At 42.4% G+C, this 20,523-nt stretch overlaps 3 protein-coding genes across 3 annotated transcripts; 1 reads left to right on the top strand and 2 right to left on the bottom strand.

Annotated features, from left to right (window-relative positions):
* The first annotated feature begins 163 nt into the window (after nucleotides 1–163).
* On the top strand, nucleotides 164–5,919 carry lmf2a (lipase maturation factor 2a). Its single transcript, XM_056417453.1, has 14 exons — nucleotides 164–363; nucleotides 1,085–1,338; nucleotides 1,436–1,464; nucleotides 1,742–1,935; nucleotides 2,172–2,350; nucleotides 2,609–2,750; nucleotides 3,066–3,194; nucleotides 3,282–3,387; nucleotides 3,478–3,574; nucleotides 3,703–3,885; nucleotides 4,126–4,294; nucleotides 4,905–5,016; nucleotides 5,231–5,339; nucleotides 5,460–5,919. Exons 1-14 carry the CDS (start codon nucleotides 270–272, stop codon nucleotides 5,853–5,855), a joined length of 2,193 nt encoding a protein of 730 aa, XP_056273428.1. The 5' UTR covers nucleotides 164–269; the 3' UTR covers nucleotides 5,856–5,919.
* Nucleotides 5,920–6,516: 597 nt separating this feature from the next.
* Nucleotides 6,517–10,140, bottom strand: miox (myo-inositol oxygenase). Its single transcript, XM_056417454.1, has 10 exons — nucleotides 10,091–10,140; nucleotides 9,885–9,941; nucleotides 9,107–9,187; nucleotides 8,491–8,653; nucleotides 8,323–8,390; nucleotides 7,940–8,049; nucleotides 7,455–7,522; nucleotides 7,175–7,224; nucleotides 6,934–7,046; nucleotides 6,517–6,853 (listed from the first exon to the last, which is right to left on the bottom strand). Exons 1-10 carry the CDS (start codon nucleotides 10,106–10,108, stop codon nucleotides 6,745–6,747), a joined length of 837 nt encoding a protein of 278 aa, XP_056273429.1. The 5' UTR covers nucleotides 10,109–10,140; the 3' UTR covers nucleotides 6,517–6,744.
* A 3,237-nt stretch (nucleotides 10,141–13,377) lies between these two features.
* Nucleotides 13,378–18,864, bottom strand: adm2b (adrenomedullin 2b). Its single transcript, XM_056416969.1, has 2 exons — nucleotides 18,443–18,864; nucleotides 13,378–15,452 (listed from the first exon to the last, which is right to left on the bottom strand). The coding sequence occupies exons 1-2, from the start codon at nucleotides 18,544–18,546 to the stop codon at nucleotides 15,059–15,061; spliced, it is 498 nt and encodes a 165-aa protein (XP_056272944.1). The 5' UTR covers nucleotides 18,547–18,864; the 3' UTR covers nucleotides 13,378–15,058.
* Nucleotides 18,865–20,523: the final 1,659 nt, after the last annotated feature.

Here is a 20,523-nt window from a genome sequence, read left to right on the forward strand (position 1 = left end):
TCCGCTGTTTGTTAACCACTGGAATCTAAGAAATGCACTCATTTCAAGACTGAACTCGTTTCCTCCGACGCCACGTGAACGCCGCATCGTGGTGAGAGAGCTGCAGCGACACCCAGAGGCCGTTCGTGTGAACTGCGCACCGAGCCGCTCGTCGCTACGTCTCCGGGCTATATTTTTGATCCGCGCTCCCGGTCCTGCTGCAACAGAAGCAGACGGAAGGCAACTGCGGAGCGAGCGGCGGCTGTCCCACTCAGCAGCGCGGCCCAAACATGGGCGACATCACCGTGCCACGGCGCATGTTCCTCTGGAGCATGGCGGTCATCTACCTCGCTGCATTTGTGTCTCTCTATATGCAAATACCAGGTGATATTTACAACTCTGCTCGCTGAGTGCACGCTAGCGCTCTTCCTTTACTACTAACTGCGGTGTGTTAGCTTGTTAGCTGGGAACTTGGCGCCGTGTTTCCGCCCTGGGGGAGAAGACGTGCTGCGGGCTGTGAGTGACCCGCTCCTGGGTCACTTCACCAACTCGCAGCCGCTGAGACGGACCCGGCCTGTTGGACGCGTGGTCGTGATAGAAGTTCAATATACAAGAGCACACCAGCCACGACCCCTCTGTGTCTGTTCAGGTCCCACACACCTCGCCCACGCCCTTGTCTTTTTAAGGAATTTTTTGTTTTTAAACATACTTTTCCAAAATGCCCACTCTACTAATTTTAAGCCATAACAGAAATGTTTTTTCAAAATGTTTGCAATTTGGATCCGGTGAATGAATGACAGTCAGACTTTATATTATTAGGTGTTGGACACACACTTGTATTAAAAATGCATGTTAAAATACATTACATTTACAATGCATGTCAGTTTTTTTTCTCTCTGTAGACCTACATGTAGAGGCTTTTAAAATATTTTTTACTGGCAGATCCAGCTTGTCAGTGCCAGACGGTACTGATCCACTGACTTATACAGGCAGTTAAAAAATGAAACTAAATTAGTGGAGAAATTTAACAAATGACCAAAAAATCCTGAATGAACATGTGCATATCAATAATGTTCATGTTAATTGACCATGTCTATATGTCTAGGTCTCTATGGTAACGACGGGCTGCTGCCTCCTCGTTTGGAGCAGCGATACAGTGGTCAGTCTCTCTGGGAGCTGCTGCTGTCCTCTCCCTCCCTGCTGTGGCTGGGACCTCAGCTCGGCCTGGACACGCACACCGCGATGGAGCTGCTGTGTCTTGTCGGCGCTGCACTGAGCCTCGCCGCCATGCTGGTGGAGGCTCTCCGAGACAGCGTGGTGTTTTTCTGCCTTTGGGCCTTGTACCTGTCCATCTACCAGGTGCGTTCAAACGTTCCACAGTTTACTGTCACAGGTTGCTGTCGTTGCTGTCATGGTGTTCCTGCTCTCACTGGCCATTTGTGTTCTCTCCTTTCAGGTGGGCCAGGTTTTTCTCTACTTCCAATGGTGAGTGATGAGTATTTATAATCTATTTAATTAACACAATAGTGATACAAATAGCAGCTGTTTATTGGCTCCCACGATGGATAGATGTATGTCATCCTCCATCCAATGTTTAGTTGCATCATAGTAATGTTTGTCTCTGCTGCTGTGCAACAACACTGGAGACACCATTAAAGTAGTTTGACAACCCTGGTTCCCATGTCCTCTATCTGTCCTTCACTGGCCACTTTCTCCATTGATTCATTCTTTTCTGTTGCTCCTGCTCCTCATCAATGTCCAGGGACAACTTGCTTCTGGAGGTGGGGTTCCTCTGTATCCTTGTTGCCCCACTGACCTTGATCAGGGGGTCACGAGGGGTCAGAGAGCATGACCGTGTGACATTCTGGCTGCTCCGCTGGTTGCTCTTCAGGCTCATGTTTGCCTCCGGAGTGGTGAAACTCACGTCCCGTTGTCCCACATGGTGGGGCCTCACAGGTGTGTACAAGAGTCTGTCGTGGCGAAGAGTGTTTTTCTCATGCGTTGAAGGAGGAACTCCCAAGTCAAGATATTACTCTAATTTTAAAACTGCAATTTGACTTGTTGGGACATCTCAACCACTGAAACTGACATCAGTGCATTTACATGTAAATGGTTTCACATTTCCTTCTGTAAGTGAGCTTTCAGGCTCTTGTCTAGTTTCTAATATTTATTTCCCACTGTGTGTTGAACAGCTCTGACGTATCACTATGAGACTCAGTGCATCCCCACCCAGCTGGCCTGGTATGCTCACCAGCTGCCAGTGTGGTGGCAGAAGCTGTGTGTGGTGGGGACCTTCGTCATTGAGATCGCCGTGTCCCTGCTCTTCTTCAGCCCACTGCGCAGACTCCGACTCGGGGCTTTTTACCTGCAGGTGAGTAGAAAGTCAATTGCTCTGAAAACTACAATTGCCAAATCTAGATTAGATTAAATTAGATATGTACTTTATTCATCCACAGGGGGTAATTTCATTAAAGCAAGAGCAAACATGTTTACAATATATACAAAATAAAATAGCAATGGTTGCATGTCCAGCATGGTGCTTTATTAGAACCCTTCTCAAATAGCTGACTGGTTGTGTGCAGCAGACTGAATTTATTTGTTAATTTGTTTGTTTGTTTTTCACGTGTAGGTGTTTCTTCAAGTGCTCATCATTTTGACTGGCAACTATAATTTCTTCAACCTGCTGACTTTGGCCCTCTGTCTGTCGCTTCTGGACGACCAGCATGTGAACTTCTGGCGACGCAAGGCAGACGACAAGATCGGCAACAATGGTGGGATAAACATTTTCTGGATACATTTGCAGGCTGTACTATTGTGCACTTATGAACAAAAATAGTGAAATCAGTGTCTGTCTTTTTAAGTTACTGATTTGCTTCAATAATAAAGATGCAAGAGACATTTGATAAGTAATGTTGCACAACTACAGAGTCAGTCATCATATTTAACTCTCACCTGCTCAATGGGTGAACTGATTGGAAGATGCCTGAGAACACACACATTGAAAGCTTACATTTAGTCCCAAGTTGTACGTCCACTCTGCCAGAGTTGACCGGAGCGGCGTCACGTTCTCTCTTTGATCTGCTCAGACTCCAAGCTGAGGTCCTGGCTGTTCTACCTGCTGGAGATCACAGTCTGGTCTCTCATGATCTTCGGATCAATTGTTTTCTTCGACCTGAAGCCGGATTCAACGAAGAACGGCATCTCCTCGAGTACAGGTGTGTGTGTGTGTGTGTACGTGTACATCTACTTTTAGAGGAATAATTGCATTTTGCAGTTCATTGTTTACATGTTTGTCCTTTCAGCATTCACATACCACCAGTTTCACCAGTTTCTGAAGACCGCCACTATCCCCGCTATCTGGATTGGTGTCCTCTCTCTCACCTGGGAGATGATCACAGCCATGTTCAGGTGGGGCTCTGCCTGTGCGGCCGCTAGATCCTGTTGCATTCTCTGTATTCCATGTAGTCCAAACGTACGGAACGTCATGTGTTCTTCTAGGTGTGCGTGTGTCTCCGGTTTCCTAAAGAGGTTTTGGGGAACTGTCCAGTGGACCGTGTTTGCTACTGCCGCCGCTGCTATGTTCACTATTAGTCTGGTGGGTGTTGTTACTATTGATTGAGCTTCATATAATAAAGTTAAAGAGTCATGCATTTGAACCTTTTACTTGATCTGAAATGTTTCTTCAAATATCGCTCTTTACGTTGGCTGTTCTTCTGAACCCAGGTGCCCTTCACCTACATAGAGTATGACTCCAACGCCAGGTTGTGGCCAGGAGTGCGTCGGGCCTACGACCTGGTGGATCGCTACCAGCTGGTCGGCTCATACGGCCTGTTCAGAAGGATGACCGGGGTCGGTGGACGGCCAGAGGTCGTCATCGAGGGAAGCCACGACGCAGTCTCGTGGACGGTGAGGGAGAAAGTTCTCGTGAGCGATATTGATATGCCCGTTACTGATCACAAGACTGCGACGGTCATTTTATTTAAACATGCTGCAGAATTTGCTCCCAGTTTGCACAAGTTGTACCTGTGCAGTAATACAATGGAGGCAGTACTGAATAATGACATGATTTACAGTTGTGCAGAGTGTCTTCTTGCACTGTATAAAGTAAGTTGTTCCTCTCGGTATGTTTCTTTTTTCTTTGTTCAGGAGATTGAGTTTATGTATAAGCCAGGCAACCTCAGTGCACCTCCTGCTGCAGTGACGCCGCACCAGCCCAGGTTGGACTGGCAAATGTGGTTTGCCGCCCTCGGGGATCAATCACAGGCGCCATGGTTCACCAGCCTCCTGTACAGACTGCTGCAGGGCAAACGAGATGGTAGGCAGCCTCACGCTGCTGCACTTTATTCCTCCCTGTTTTCTGTAACTTTTTGTGTCCCTCTTTTTAATTGAACATTTCCTATGAATGCACTTCTCACCCCAGTAGCAATACAACAGATGGTGTTTTACCATTACTGCCTGATTGAAAAGGCCCTCTGCGAAGAAGGGCATCTGACCTCAGAGTCCTGCTTTGGTGCTTCTCTTCACGGTGTCTGTGAAGTAGCAGATCGGATGGTTGCACTAAAAGCCAATGTGTGCAGAAACAACTCTTTGGTGACCTCTAGTGGTACTTTCAGGAAATATTTCCGACGCCAATGCCCACCCACACTGCTGTGCCAGCTTCACTCTGATGAAGACAGAATACAAGTGAACATGACTGGTTGTTGATGGATTCTTAAACTATCTCTGAGGGGATGTTGGTGTGGGACACGGTACAACTTTTATACAATCTTGGATCCAGGCTTTAGATACTTCAATGTTTAACCCATTGAGCACAGAGCAAAACAAGATCTACCCAAAAGGATGGCGTTGGCCAACCATTGAAAAGAAGGCAGCGTTTGTTTTGAAGTACAACCAGATCTCTGAAAGCTTTTCTTTATGTTCTGCAGTGATAGAGTTGATCCAGACCGATGTATCGCAGTATCCGTTCCACCAGCAGCCTCCGGCCTACCTCCGAGCCCACCGCTACAGATACTGGTTCACTCAACCAAAGGCCGACGGGTCAGTGCTCTCTCTCGCTCTGTCTCTCCCTCTCTTTGTCTGTTTTCATGTTAGAGATGTCACTCCGCACATGTTCAGACATTACTACAATTTTCAAACTCAAATGTCGACTAACATGATTTTACAGTTTATCACTACTTTAAATTAATAAGCTTAGAAAGCCATTTCGCTTGATTATTCTTTTTAAAATATCAGGATATTTACTATTTGACAGGTCCTACCCACAGCGTTGGTGGAAGAGGGTTTATGTTGAGGAATTCTATCCCACAGTGCACCTGGGCAACACCTTCTTGGAGCGCATGCTCAGTCAGTATGGACTCAAGGTAAATTCATCTTAAAAACTTGTAATTTTAAAATGATCAAAAAGAAGGGGATGAGGTTATGTCTTTGTTATTCTTTAATCTATGGAATATTGATTAATGTTGGTCTTTATTTGGCTGCAGGACAAATCGCCTCCACGTCGTCCGTCCAACACCACTGTTGCCCAAGCGGTGAGGTGGGTTCGCTCTCAGGCCAGAGGTGTTCCTACTCACAAATTTATCTGGACACTCATCGCCTGCAGCGCCACCCTCTGTCTGCTGCAGGGATTGCAACACCGCAATGACCACCCAGAAAGGACCCCACTCACTCAGGAGGCCGCTGTGAACAAATACACTGAAAATGTACCTGAAGGCTCTGTAGACCATTCTGGGAAGCCGGATAAACGGCAGACCACTGAGAAGGAGGAGGAGGAAGAAGAAGAAGAAGAAGATGATGATGATGATCTGGAGGGCAGTGAAGATGAGATGGAGGGCAAACGAGAGGAGAAAGACACTGTTGCTGATGACGAAGAGGACTAGGCAAAGGAAGAGGTGGAAGATGCGGAGGAAGTTGAGAGGGGGAGGAGGAGGAGGAGGAGGAGGAGGAGGAGGAGGAGGAGGAGGAGGAGGAGGAGGAGGAGGAGGAGGAGGAGGAGGAGGAGGAGGAGGAGGAGGGGGAGGAACTTTTGATAGTAGGAAGGTAAGCCCTGAGTCGATTGTTTTCACCACCTGCCTTAATGAAATGTAACCAAAATGACCAAAGAATTTAATCTGTATATATTTGTAATTCCTGATCAGCCAATTAGGGAAAAACAAGTTTATTGACCTTCTCCCCCCTACAGGTTACTGCACTACATTTGACAGAGAGCAGTAGTCTGTTGATCTTTGCCAGATGTTTAGGTGTTTTAGAGCCTTGCTGGTTTGTGCTGACTTGTTAAATATTAAATCTGAGCAGCAGGTCCCATCATGTTGAAAGAAGAGAGAACTATATAATGAACAATAAAAAGCACCTTGTCTATTCAGTCAATGTGTGTTCATGTTGTTCTTTGTCTCCTGTTAGTGTTGCACACCATTGTTCATGTGAGTCTTTATGTTTTATTTGGTCCTTACTGTATGTAAGGAACTAAAACATCTCTGCACTTTCTTTTTTCCACAAATGTGTCTTGTTTGTTCATTTTAGAAATGAAATGTATCACACAAATTGATGGATTTAAAAACATGTTTATTCCCTATAATATCAGTTGTTTTCTGCCAATTTCTTTCTGAAATGTGGAACAATCCCAAGCTTTATATTTAATTTGACTTGTTTTATATGATAAGTATTAATGCGTATACAGGAGACACTAAATCCTGTTTTGGTATAAAGAAACGACCCAATGAACCAATGAGTTGCTCTGCATATGTAATCTATTTCTATATCGTGTCTGTTTCACCACTTCAGTATTCCAGGACAGTACTTGTCGATCAGAGACTGGTAATACGGCTTCAGCTGGTCGATGTCGGGCAGCTCGCTGGTCTTTGTGTACAGATCAAATTTGCTGTTGAAAGGTTGTAAAATGCAGCGTCAGGTCAACGCAGCGTGCCGTGATAACGTGCACATGAGAGGAGAGGAACTCACTTAAACTGTTGGACCCAGGGCAGCATGCGCAGGTCCTTCTCGCTGCACAGGTGCATGTAGTCCCCGTGCGAGTGCCAGGGGTAGAACGAGTGGAAGCGGACCATGTACAACCCCTAAAGAGAGGCAGAACACACGAGACCCAGAGCAGCCTGTTCAGTGCCGCAAACCAGAGGAAATCATTGCGTCATCAATTTTGTAAATGGCCCCAACATTTGTGTTCTCAATGCAATTATTCACTGACCTCCTCTGGGATGGAGCAGTTGTTGAACTTCAGAACTCTGTAGAGATATTCTGAGGACAACAACGCAACGGTCAGAAATAGTAGTGGCACTTTAATGCCACGTTCTCTTCTTTTGAAAGTTGTTGTGAATTTGTGTGTGTTTGTATGTGTCTGGATGTTTGTGTGCTTTTGTGTGTGTAGGGCCTATGTGTCTGGATGTGTGTGTGTGTATGGATGTTTGTATGTGTGTCTGTCTGTGTGTGTGTGTGTTTGTGTGTGTGGATATGAGGACGTCTCTTACCGTCATGGCCCCAGGACATGTTGACTTTGTCAAGCCCACAGTTTGATTCATAGATCCCGTGTTCAGTGCTAAAGAGCGAGAAAAAAAACAACTAATTATATAACTGAACAAATACCCAGCACTTCAAACCAGCTCGACCGCTGGACGTTTTAAAACCCTGCTTCCATTTCCAACATCTTACCTTCGAGAAGCGGGGTTTTCTGCAGTGACACCGACCAAAACTAATTTGTATGCACTACATGTTTGTTTTTATGCCGGTTCCTATCATTTTATTAAGCCATATTTTGTTACATCATATTTATTTCCCGTAAAAAAGGTTGAGGACCGCTACTTTAAACAATGAGCCCAGAGGCTTTGTGGGTGACTGTCGTGGAAAGGTTATTAACAGTCAGAGATCTATTCACGTTGTAGAAAACAAACCTGACAGAAAAAGTGTTGCAAAAGTGTGTAAAATGTTGATGTTAATGTCTCATAAAATGACGTACTTGTAGCTGGGATTTGTCTCATCTGGGTTATCCAGGAACGTGTTGCCTCTGAACACGATGGAGTTCTGAAACTTGCAGCCCACTGGGAAGGTGTCGCCCACTACGGCCCACTGCAAAGCACGCACACAAGTTCACTATGAGAATCCATGATACCTTTACATATCATCGAACATTTTTAAAAGTCAGGCGATATTTTAAGATTAATTATCGAAACAGAGCATACCTTTGATAAAGAGACAAAAAGGATCGAAGAGAAGTCTTAAAAATAACAATGAGACTATTGGGAAGACAAAAAAATACGTAGAAGACATCAAACCAGAAACCTCGGCTTGAGGTCAAAGTTCAAGCACCCTGATGGAGCTGTAATACCACACGTGTCCTACCTGTGGTTCGCCGCAAAAAGCCATTGTCTTCCCAACATCATGGATCAGACCCACCAACTGGAACCAGTCTGGGGAGGAATCGTGAGTACAGACATCTGTTTATGTACGTATGTGTGTGTGTGCGTGTGTATGTGTGTGTGTGTGTGTGTGTCTCTCCCTGTATGGTACCATTGTCTGGGTGTTCCTGCCGGATGCCTTCAGCAGTCTGGAAGGCATGGAAGGAGTTTGGGAAGTCCACATCGGGATCGGACTCATCCACCAGCTCGTCTAGCGACATGACGGTGTCCATCATCCTCATCTGGGTGTGGTTGCAGCCGGCCCATGCAGAGCTCTTTAGGGAGGTAAGAGTCACAGCATGACTGTGGAGCTTTACTTTCTCAAGCTTGCAAGGACAGCTCCTGAAAAAACTTAGAATTATTGGTTTCGGTTGAATTTTCAGAGATAATGGGATCAGATATGTCTGCTATTAATTTGCAGTTCATGTGTTATGGGAAGCTGTCGCTGGGTCACATCCTGTATCTAAACGCTGTAACCTTTGAGTGAAGTGAAAATGAGGTAATTCCAAGAATATTGATTGCAGAAAAAACATCTATTTGGACTTCACCTCAGAGGAGTGGGGGACTTTTGTTTGCTCAGTCTTACATAATCACTCGGTCATCCAGAGCAAAACAGAAATTCACAGAATACAAAGAGAGAAAAACAGAAATTCACAGAATACCAAGTCTCCCTCCCGAATATCTTCTACATTTATATGCACTTGTTGTTTTTATTCCTGATTTCTAACCTTTTGTTTGACAAAGTCCAGCGTCTGATTGGTGTGCATGAGCTTGTATGTGTTGAACACTCGGTCGATCAGACTTCCACTCTGAAACGCACACAGACACACACACACACACATCAAAAGATGTACAGCATCTCAGGTACATACAATACTATTGAGGAACTCCACGTGAACTCTTTTATGGTTGAAATGTATTTTTCTAATGACCTATGGTTCAAAGTATAACTTCTCTGATGATAACACCCTCCTTCTCTGTTCCTTGTGGCACAAACAACAGTGTATAGCCGTGCGCGCCTCACCTTATTTTGCATCACAGAGCACGAAACAAGGTGAACATTTCAGTGTAGATTTTTTTATTCTGGTAGCATTTAAAGCGAACCGCCAAGAACGTAGCCCATCTTTGCAATGTTGTTTGAATTTTATATTTCAAAAGCAATATATCCCTCAAAGCTTCAGTGTAAAATGTTTGAAATATATATATTATTATAAGATATAAATAAAAAGATATGCACCACAATAACATTACAACATGTGTAAGTAAATCTTTGGTCTTTAGGGCAAATACGGGACAACAACCCATCCCTCATTATGATTGAGAAAATTGTGAGAAATCAACATAGATCACCTCCTGAAAGGGAATGTTTTAGGAGGTCAGATAGCTTTCTCCCTTCTCTCCTTGGCTGAACCTAAACAGCTGAGTTGCCCTCAGTCCGTCAGCCACGAGTCCAGAGTTCAGGCAGTTTATAAGTTTCTTCTTCTAAGAAAAGCTGTGACCGCTTACCTCAAAATGTCTGTAGTCTTGCGTCTCTTTAGTTTCATTCATCTCCAAATCTGGACCCTGCATTTGAAATAACAGACAACATTTTCAGGATTTACATCAATAAATAACAAACATAAAATGAAGTATAAGCAGTTTTGAAAGAAGTTTGAATATATATATTTTTAAAGTAAATGTAAAAAAATGTAATGTTTTAAAGACAAACATACAATATTGATGACCCTCATGGCTGAGCTCGTCCTGTCTGTATGTATCCTGCCAGTTTACACTCGAATGCTTTCAATCTGTCTCTTAGTCTGTCATACTTTAACCACACCTCACTGATGTGTGTGTGTGTGTGTGTGTGTGTGTGTGTGTGTGTGTGTGTGTGTGTGTGTGTGTGTGTGTGTGTGTGTGTGTGTGTGTGTGTGTGTGTGTGTGTGTGTGTGTGTGTGTGTGTGTGTGTGTGTGTGTGTGTGTGTGTGTGTTGCAATCCCCAGCCAATATGGACTGATGTTGGATGACTCGGTAGCTCTTTGTTTGGTCCACAGTTTACTCGTTTCTTTTCAAACATATTTGTGTGGATTCGTAAACACACTGGTTTGTGTTGGATAAAAATGGGAAAAAATTAATCCAGATACTTTAGTTTCCAGTGTAGGCTGATTATAATAGTGAATGTGTGTGGTTCTGAAAAAGAAAGGAAAAAAATCTGTGAACTCAATTATTCCAAATGTATAACTTTACTATCTTAAATCTTAGAAGCCAATCTGGTGAAACATCTCTTCATTAATAAGACATGCTACAGTCTACTTTTTAAAGAGCACAATAGTGAGGTTCAGGAAATGAAAATATTCTTCATCTAAAGAATCAAGGATTTTGATTACTAGCCATACTGTATTAAAAGTAGACTTACCAAGAGCTATGCGGTTGTGAAGCGATGGTACAGTATATGCTCCTGTAAAGCCACAAGTCTGAATGATATCAACATTGTTTTAAGAAAAACACATTTTAGTTGCGAAATCAACACAAAGTACGACACTGCCTGTCGTAGTTTGAAGGTCACAATTAATCGGAGTGGGTTGGCTTGGTTCCATGCTTAAAACTCTTGGATGTTCTGACATGCCAGTGGAGTGAACACATAATTGGGATTTTTACTTACGGAACAGGAGCCATTCAAAAAGTGGGCGGGACCTGTTGAGCTGTACAGCTCGGTTCAGAGAACCGAAGTTATGAACACAACCTCAACTGGCTTTCACTTGCTAAAGAGTGGATGGATGTACAACAAGAGTGCTGCATGGTGGACATATTTGTATGGCCCACCCGGAAAGTTGTCATCGCACTGGTTCGCCTAAAGGCCTAAAGATTATTGTGAAAAAATAACTAAAGTTTGTTAACAAGGCTATTTTATGGAACCAACTTCCACTTTCAGTCCGGGGGGAAACACCGTCATCACATTTAGGAGTCGACTAAAGACTTTTCTTTTTAACTTCTTTCGTGATGCCTCCTGCCTGGTTTGTGGGCCTCCTGCCTCGGGCCACGGCCCTGCCGACTGGTTGTCTGTTTCATGGAATGTGGTCCTTGCCTACTACCTATTATTCATCATTTATGTCATTATGTCATTGAATGTGTTGCACCTCTTTGACTCTGCTCATTCTGTCCACATGACATCCCTTGCTTCTGTCCATCCTGGAGAGGGATCCTCCTCTGTTGCTCTCCTGAAGGTTTCTTCCCTTTTTTCCCCATGCAATGTTTTTTTCCTGATCCGATGTGAGGTCCTGGGTCAGGGATGTCGTATGTGTACAGATTCTAAAGCCCTCTGAGGCCAATTTGTAATTTGTGATTTTGGGCAGCACAAAATAAATTGAATTGAATTGAAGTTATTTCCTATAAGAAATTGATGTTTAAATGTGCATGACCCCGTACCACAGCGTCTTTTCACTACCTTGCGTAGACAGCCTAGTTTTATGAACAGACCATATTTCCTGCGGTAAAAGACTTACTAAACTTAATTTACTTACCAAGTAAGTTTGACAGGCAGTCATTTCTCGCATAAATCCCCAAAGTTAAATAACAACATGAGTTGTGATGTTTTATTCCAACAACAGGGACATCAGGACAAACAGATGTACAGGTATACATTCTTAACACACATGGTGCTTTTAAACTGTATTTACATGTATCATATGATCTGAATGTGATTTTTTAAATCAAATTTAAAATAAAGCACATTGTTATGATTTTGAACATTTTGTCAGCATAGACACATTATACTGTGGAACTTCCAGCATTTAACCCTCATCCTACCAACATATTTAGCATACAAGCACTTCCCACTGATTACAAATCCTATCTCATAAAATTTGAATATTTCCTCAGACCAAGTAAAAAAAAGATTTATAACAGCAAAACAAAATCAAACATTTGAAAATGTGTTTCCAGGTGTTTCGAGTTAATTAGACGATTCAAGTGATTTGTTTAATACCCTACTAGTATACTTTTTCATGATATTCTAATATTTAGAGATAGGATATTTGAGTTTTCTTAAGCTGTAAGCCATAATCAGCAATATTAAAAGAATAAAAGGCTTGCAATATTTCAGTTGATTTGTAATGAATCCAGAATGCATGACATTTTTGTTTTTTTAATTGCATTACAGAAAATAAAGAACTTTATCACAATATTCTAATTTTCTGAGACAGTCCTGTATACGACGAGAGTGTACGTGAAAACGGAGTCAAATTCCATGTATGTGCACACATACAGTACAATAAAGCTGATTCTGATCCTGATTCTCATTCTGATACTCATTCTGATTCTGATTCTCATTCTGATTCTGATTCTGATTCTCATTCTGATTCTGATTCAGATTCTCATTCTGATTCTGATTCAGCTCTGGAGGCTGGAAGGAGAACACGATGAAGGTTGTAGTCGTAGTACTGGCAGATCATTTCAACTTCACAAATCAGCTGTTCTGCATCCATTGCGACACTTTCTAAGTAAAGGCAATATGGTACGCATGCTCGTGGCGAGTTAGGACACGATGTTAAGGAAATAACAAACAACAAGAGATTGGTTTTGACTTTTGACTTTCCTTATCTTTACTACTCTCATAGGCCTCGTGTGTGTGTCTGTGTGTGTGTGTGTGTGTGTTTGCATGCGTGCGCGTGTGCGTGCGTGCATTCCTGCACGTACAGTGGTAGCCCTGATGAATTATCATTATCACTAACATGGTGTGAGGCACATTTTACGATCTATATGTGATCATTAACATTTTTTTAAAGCACCTCATGGTGCTATTAGACAGACACAATACATGTTGAGCTTTATTTCGCAATGCTGCTATTGTAAAAACAAAGTATTAGATGAAAGAAAAACAGTTATTATACAAATGTGGGTTATTTACAATAAAATAGTCTTAAGTTAAATAACAATTTTTTTTATTCAAGTCTTATTGAACATATATTGAATTACTTAGACTGTTATGTTGAACTGACACACAGAAAAACAGAAGATAATAAAGCTTTAAATAACACTTTAATAGTAAACATTCACAGTGATGATTAATTTGAATAGTTATAAGGCAAAACACAACAAGGCATTAATTTATTCTTTAATAAATTAAAGAAATGATTAAAGAAATTAAGGCTGAAAAACCGACCATATAGTGGCAAAAATAAAAATAATGCGTCATAGATTTATAGTTTACACGGCGGTGAACAGTAAAGCTGTCCTTGTTCAGAGATGTTAAGATGCATCCCGACAGATCATGGATTAGAGTTAGTGGTTATTTTGACTAATTGTGTTTGTGGGGTTTTGGGTGAAGGGTTAACGTGGTTTGATTGGAGGTTATTTTGGGTTTCTGTTCGCACGGAAGTAAAGCTACAAGATGAAGATGAAGGTCTTTTTAAGAGACATGGTGGATTAGCTCTGAGCTCAAGTAGCTTGAGACCAGCAGGATCACCATTGATGACGAGAGTAGACATTAGTTATGTAGGCCAGGAGGGAAGAGGCTTCTCTCATCTCCAGTTGCATAGTGTCTAAATGGTTCGTATTGTATGAATGCCAAAGCACCTGGGCTCTAGTTTCACTGCAGTAAATTGGCAGTGATGGTCAATAACACTAATGAAATCTCCCATTTGTGTTATCCAACACCTCCATGGAACGAGAGGCTGTAGTTCAACAATACACTCATTTCGGTTTAGTAAAATACATTTTTGGACAGAATAATTTCTTAGATCTGAAAACAATGTATCGCCACGACATCAGAGTCTGATGGGGCTAGAAACTCAATGTTTCTTCTCAATTAAATGATCAAACGAGCCACAAATTCAGACAGATTATTGAAACCACTTAATTTGCAAAAGTGAGCATGCATGACATGTTGGTGATAATAGATTGAACCAGGAAGCTGGCGTATAAACTGTGGAGCGAATCTTGAGGCACCAATACAACATGCAAAGCAAGGGTCATGTGCTCTTTGTCCTGTGACCCCGGTCTTGCAAGTTTCCTGCAGACTGTGATGGATATCTACACCAGTTGGCAGTTTGGCTGATAATTCTACTTTTCCCCTTTGTTCCCCCAAATTGGCTAATTGGACGTTTATTTAAAATCTGTCCGCATTTTTTGATCCGTCAAATTCCCAGATCTCAGCAGTTAATTTAATTACAATGAGGGGGACGATCAAACCTACAGAGATGAGAGATGAGAAGTCGTAATTAACCATAATCATACTTTTCCGACTCGGCAGCCAAGATCAGATGCTACTTCAAGGACCAACCCTGTTTCTTTGAAATGATACCTTTTACACTATATTACTCAACATGTGTTTTGGGGGGAAATAAATGCTTCATGGTTTACTTTTTATATGCGTATTGAAAAAATGTAATAATACTGACAACTCTGACAACATATTCTATTTGTTTGCGAACATAATATCCGATATTGCAGGCAGATATTGTATACCTGCTTCATCTATTCAAAGAAACTTGCGGGATGTAATCCAGCCAGAGACTACTTTTGTCATCACGACGCAATTGTGAAAAATATCCGGGACAAACTATTATCTCTCGGAGACAGGGTTGCAAGGACCGACATCGAAGGCTCATTTTGGGCCCTAACTGTGTCGTTGATGCAGCCAATGACGTGGCTAGCTTGCCAGTGTTTGACGGTAAAGGCATCGGTAGACTCCTGGTGTGGTGTTAGCCGTAGCTGTGAGGACTGCGAGGGTTGATGGGGGCGGAGTCTTCCCTCCCACTCTGTCCAATTAGCTGGTAGAGACGGTGGCTGAGGTTCTGAACCTGACAGGTGCCGAGGACACACCCCACCCTCATCAGATGGCCGTGCCCTCTCCCGCCACCACCGTTGGCGTGACGACGACCTCGTGACCCATGCTGCCAGACCGGCGCTTCCCAAAGCACCATGTCTCTCTGGTCGAGCAACGCACCGGACCACCTTGGCGGGGGCTCTTTGTGCAGCAGGGCCCTCCAGATGACATGTCCGTCTCCCTCGGTGATGTGGTCGTCAACGGCAGCAGAGAGATCAGACGCAGGAGGCATGATGGCGGTGTTTATAGACTTTGGGTATTTCGAGGCTCTGGGTAAACAAGACATGAGAGAAAGAAAGAGAGGAAGAGAGAAGACAAGTTTAGATGCTCTGCAAAAGCAGCCGGTTCACACATGATGCTGGGCAGTCATGCGCTTGTCGGCCCGCAGTGAAACTGAATCGCTAAAACAAGATGAAATGCCTCACAGGAAGTCAGGCTTGGACTGCAGGAGGGTCCAGTACTCAAACTGTGGTCCCTCTTTTTTTCAAGGAACAATACAGAGAAAGGGTGGATTGAAAGAGAAAGTGAGAAGGAAAGATAGGAGAGATAAACCGAGGATGGTGAGCAGGTGGTTTGCTTATCCAGACACACGAGCTCTATCTCTGATTTCACAGAAAGCCAATTTGGTATATTTACCATATTTGAATATATGATCAAATTATGTCAGGTAGTCATTTTTTTCTCTCTCTCTGTAGCTATTTTTTTTTTTAAAAGTTGATATGGCAAACATTCATATGAGACCAGTGTAGGAGCCTTGTTTTTATTCAATTGTCCAGCCTAAGTGAAACTTTGAAGGGTCCAAAAAATAAATGTGAACTAGGCGTATTTCACTTCGTTTGGAGGAAATAAACTAGGGCACACACACACACACATACACACACACCTACACACACACACACACACACACACACACACACACACACACACACACACACACACACACACACACACACTTCCCCATTCGCAAGTGTTGGCTATTCATGAGGTGAGGAAACTAAGAATAAAGGGAGAGGGACGGATGCAGCGAGATAAGGTCCGTGTTTGTTTGCTGCAAAAAGTGGGTCATAATAACATACCATCTTTATCCTGGAACTAATCCTCTCTGGTTTTATGATCACGATTCTGGCTGCACATGAACACAGGCCTGATGTGGGGCATTAGTGTGTGTGACTGCCAATGTTAAGCAAACAAAAACATGCTCAAATATTTGCATTACATGTGCTCGCTCAGGTGCACTTTTCCACCATCGTTCTCTCGCCAACACACAAAGACATACACACTCAGAGTGTAAATGCCAACTGAGGGGAGGTTTAAAAGAGTTGTCTCTGGAGGAAAAGACAGTTACGAAATGAAGGCCCCTGAACGGTTTGCCACTGACATAACACAGTGAAAGATAAATGTCCCGACATACTCAATGGAATCACCGAGGTGTATGTCTGTGTCAAAGGCCCCGAGGTAACAGGAGCAGGTCTCCAGCCTCGTGACTCCGTCACTACTTTAACACAGCGGTGCTTTGAGCTCAATTTTTGCTAATAACCACAAAGTAATGACGACAATTTTATTAGTTCACGGTTTAGAATATTTAGTTTTGCTGGTACTTGCTCATTAAAAAAGTGATTGGAAACATTTAACTTTTGACCTGATGATGGCGCTTAATGAAAAAGGGGTTCAAATGTTGTCATGTGTCCCAACACTGCAAGATAACACCCTTTGAGTGAAGGTGAACACACAGGTTTGTTTCTGTACTTTTCTATCTGCACTCTCTATTGGGACCTCGTTCTCACACTTTGTGTGTGTGTGTGTGTGTGTGTGTGTGTGTGTGTGTGTGTGTGTGTGTGTGTGTGTGTGTGTGTGTGTGTGTGTGTGTGTGTGTGTGTGTGTGTGTGTGTGTGTTGCATGGTTGTCCAGGTTGTGAACTCGTGGAGAGTCTGAGGGGAAAATGAGCTTCTCCAACATTCTTCCTAAGTGCACAGCATGGGGCTCTTCACAGAGGAACATAACACACACACACACACACACACACACACACACATTTTCCTGTTGTAACTTCTCAAAACCCCTTTTTGTCCCTATCAGATCCTCACTGTTTCACTCACAGTTATTGTTAATGGTTCTACTCATTACTCTTCCTCTTTTCTCTCTTTTATAAATTAAAACAGGATCCTTTCATTGTTCTTTCTCTGTCCTTTTTTGGGGTTTCTTTCAAGGCATTTTGTGAAGTGCCAGCGGCCGTATTATGTTACATCCATCAGGGTTGAATCCCACTGAGATCCTCTCTCCTCTTTCTCTCCAGCCAGGGACTGTGTGTTGACACAAACTGAGCACCAACCTATAAAACCTTATAGAGCTGCTTTCTTACCTCAAAAATAATGGAAATTATTATTATGTAATGTTATGTAATGTCAGAGATTAATGATACATTAATTGCTATTGTTCCAAAAAGTTATCAATATATTAAAGACACATTTTCACTCTTTCCACTATGCAAACACCCAACATAATCTGACATTATCAGGCATGGTAATGATGTGGGAGTAAAATGTTAAACGGACTATGAGGGAAAATAAACTGATGATCCTTTAGTGCTTTATCTCCCAGAAAGACATGTACATCGCAGCCTACAGCCGCTGTGTGTGGAGGGCGTAGTTGTGGTGTACATTACTCAGAGGGTGGCCTGGTTGCTGCTCGGCCCCTCGGTATGCACATGTATCCTCGTCCCAAATCCCACTAAATCACCTTCAGCTCTGTCTCACCTCCTGCTGCTGAGAGGAATTACCTCATTCTGCTGTAGGACCTTTTTCTCACATTAATGACTGCCAGAAGGCTGGGCACAGACACTTCATGTCTCCAACTGCTGCCCTTCACCAGAACAAATGATTATTTTCATAATTGATGAACCTATCCAATTTATTTCATGATTAATCAATTGATAATTCAATAAGAAAATAGTGTCAAATGCTTATTGCATGTTCCCATATCTCAAGGCGTCCCAAACCATTCGATGTACAATAACATAAATCATTAATTTAAAAAGGGTTTGTGTTGCTTGTTTGATTCATTACTTTTTTTTCATCGTTTGTGATTAATTAACAAATGTATCAGCGCTGAGCACGAAATCAAATAATTTCTGTTAAACTGCAGAAACTGACCTACTGCACTTCAAATGACTCCTTGAATCACACATTTCCAAAGTGAGGAAAAATAACATCTTTAACACAGAACACATTCAGCGTGCACATGTTGAGTGAGGCTGTGGTACCTCGGTCTGTGAGGGAGGCTTTGCAGTGTCAAAGCCCGGGACTGGACCTCCAGAGGCAGCAGACCGAGCAGCAGGCACATCCACGCTGGCAGCAACGCACACATGGCGCTGCAGTGGAGACGTACAGTCCGGATCTCAAAAGTCCAATATATATATTTGAATATATGGATTGATTGATTTTAAAGTGAAGCACTCCTTGTCAAATTGTCAGTTATTTTCAGAAGTATTTCGTCCCGTGTGGATCAGTGACGGCATCAATCTCGTCCGCTGCATCCTCTGTGCACTCCGGCCCTCTCGGTTTAAATTAGAAAATTCACTGGAAAAAGAGACGCCTTGAAAACGCAGCAGCTCGTCTGGGCTCACACCGGGAGCAACTGGAGCCTTGCTCTCTCATTTATAAAGCCTGATTGAGGGAGGAGGAGAAGGAGGGAGGAAGGCTTACTGCCTGTCCTCAACAACCTTACCTTTAATGAACCACATGAAGAACTCCAGTCTTCTCATCTATCGCTCTAGAGTCAATGTCATTGTTTTTCGATTGGCCTATTTGTTTTTTGTTTTTTAAGTGAAGTGAGAGTGATCGTATCTGTTATTGGATGTTGTTTCTTTTTACACAGGGGACATCTATTTGTGGGCAGAGTGAGCTTGGCCCACATAGAAATGAACTACGGAACCCATCATTAACCAACAGAGCTCATATTAAAACCCTCTGGAGGCCCCAGTGAGCATGTTTTTAATTTACAGTCATAACTTTATGTATTTATCATGAAGACAAGCAAACCAGTTGTAAATCATTTAAAAGACTTGTTTTTAAAGTATACATTATTATTAGTTTTATTTCTTACCCTTTTCTGATGTATTTAACCCAAATGACAAATTGTAGTTATTATGACCTGAGAGATTTGTCAATCTTTTTAAGTGCTTGATTCGGCTTTCAAATAAAATTAGAATGTGTTAATTTGAGAAGTCAGACTTGAAAAGGGATAGGATGCATGTCGTTGAAGGATAGTTTAAAAAGTAACTGTTTAACAAAGATACAAAAATAAACCGAAATCAGCCTAGACTTTAATAACAAAGCCATTCTAAGAGTAGTGCGTTCGGGCTAAAGAGGTCAAAAGGAAAGTGTACAGGTATTAGCGAGACCTTGAAGTTTCAGTGAGTGTGATTGTGGACAATTGATTAGAAACTGATGAATACAACTATCCATCAATAATTGGCTCCCACTAAAGCTTTGATGATAATAAGTTTGTGTAAGTTTCCTGGTTCTCTAGACCATCAGTGAAATCACATGTTGCATCTGAACTGTACAGTCAGAGCTTTGTCAATCTAGATTTATGCCCACATGCCCTTTTTGAAATATATGAGCAGAATTTTCTTGTGACATTTGTAAAGTTAACAGCAAAAACTGACATTTATCTTTACAAGCCAAGACAATAATTCAATATCAATAAAAAAAAAAAAATTTTTGATGTGGATTTAAGTGAGGTCACAGTACAAACGGCAACCCATTGGTTCAAACCTTGGGGTTGAGATCCCACAAAAAGGAGTTAGTGGATTAATCTGAGTCATGGCACTTTTTTGGATTATCTCTATTATCTTTGTTTATTAAATATTTGTTTAAATATTTTAAGAAAAAGTACAAATCTGTCTTTGCTCGAAATGCTTACTGCCCAAAGAGGGTTGTGAGATGACTTCACTGAATCCTGTGGCATAAACTTGTAAACCTTCTGTGTGGAGAGAAATTGATCTAGTTGTGTAACCAGGTTCATGGTTGTCATGATGTACCAACATCCAAAGAAGTAAATAAAATGATTTGGAAAGGAAATCTGATTGTTTGCAGCGATCCTGTTCTCCTCGTTTTCCTTTAGTCGCAACTATTTTTTGTGTGTGAGAAGGACACAGATGATAAGCTCAGAGTCTGAGCCTGATTAAAAGAAGGCTCTGTGTGTGGAGGTGGGTTCAGGCCTTAATTAAAGGGCTGAGTGTGTGAGAGTGTGTGCGTCTGCTTGTTGGTGACTCAGCAGTTTGCAGTAATACCTTGGAAGCGCAGTTTCCAACACTAAGCCTCAACTCAGTCATGTGCA

This window comes from Pseudoliparis swirei, chromosome 6 (assembly GCF_029220125.1).
Source record: "Pseudoliparis swirei isolate HS2019 ecotype Mariana Trench chromosome 6, NWPU_hadal_v1, whole genome shotgun sequence".
Taxonomy (NCBI): Eukaryota; Metazoa; Chordata; class Actinopteri; order Perciformes; family Liparidae; genus Pseudoliparis; species Pseudoliparis swirei.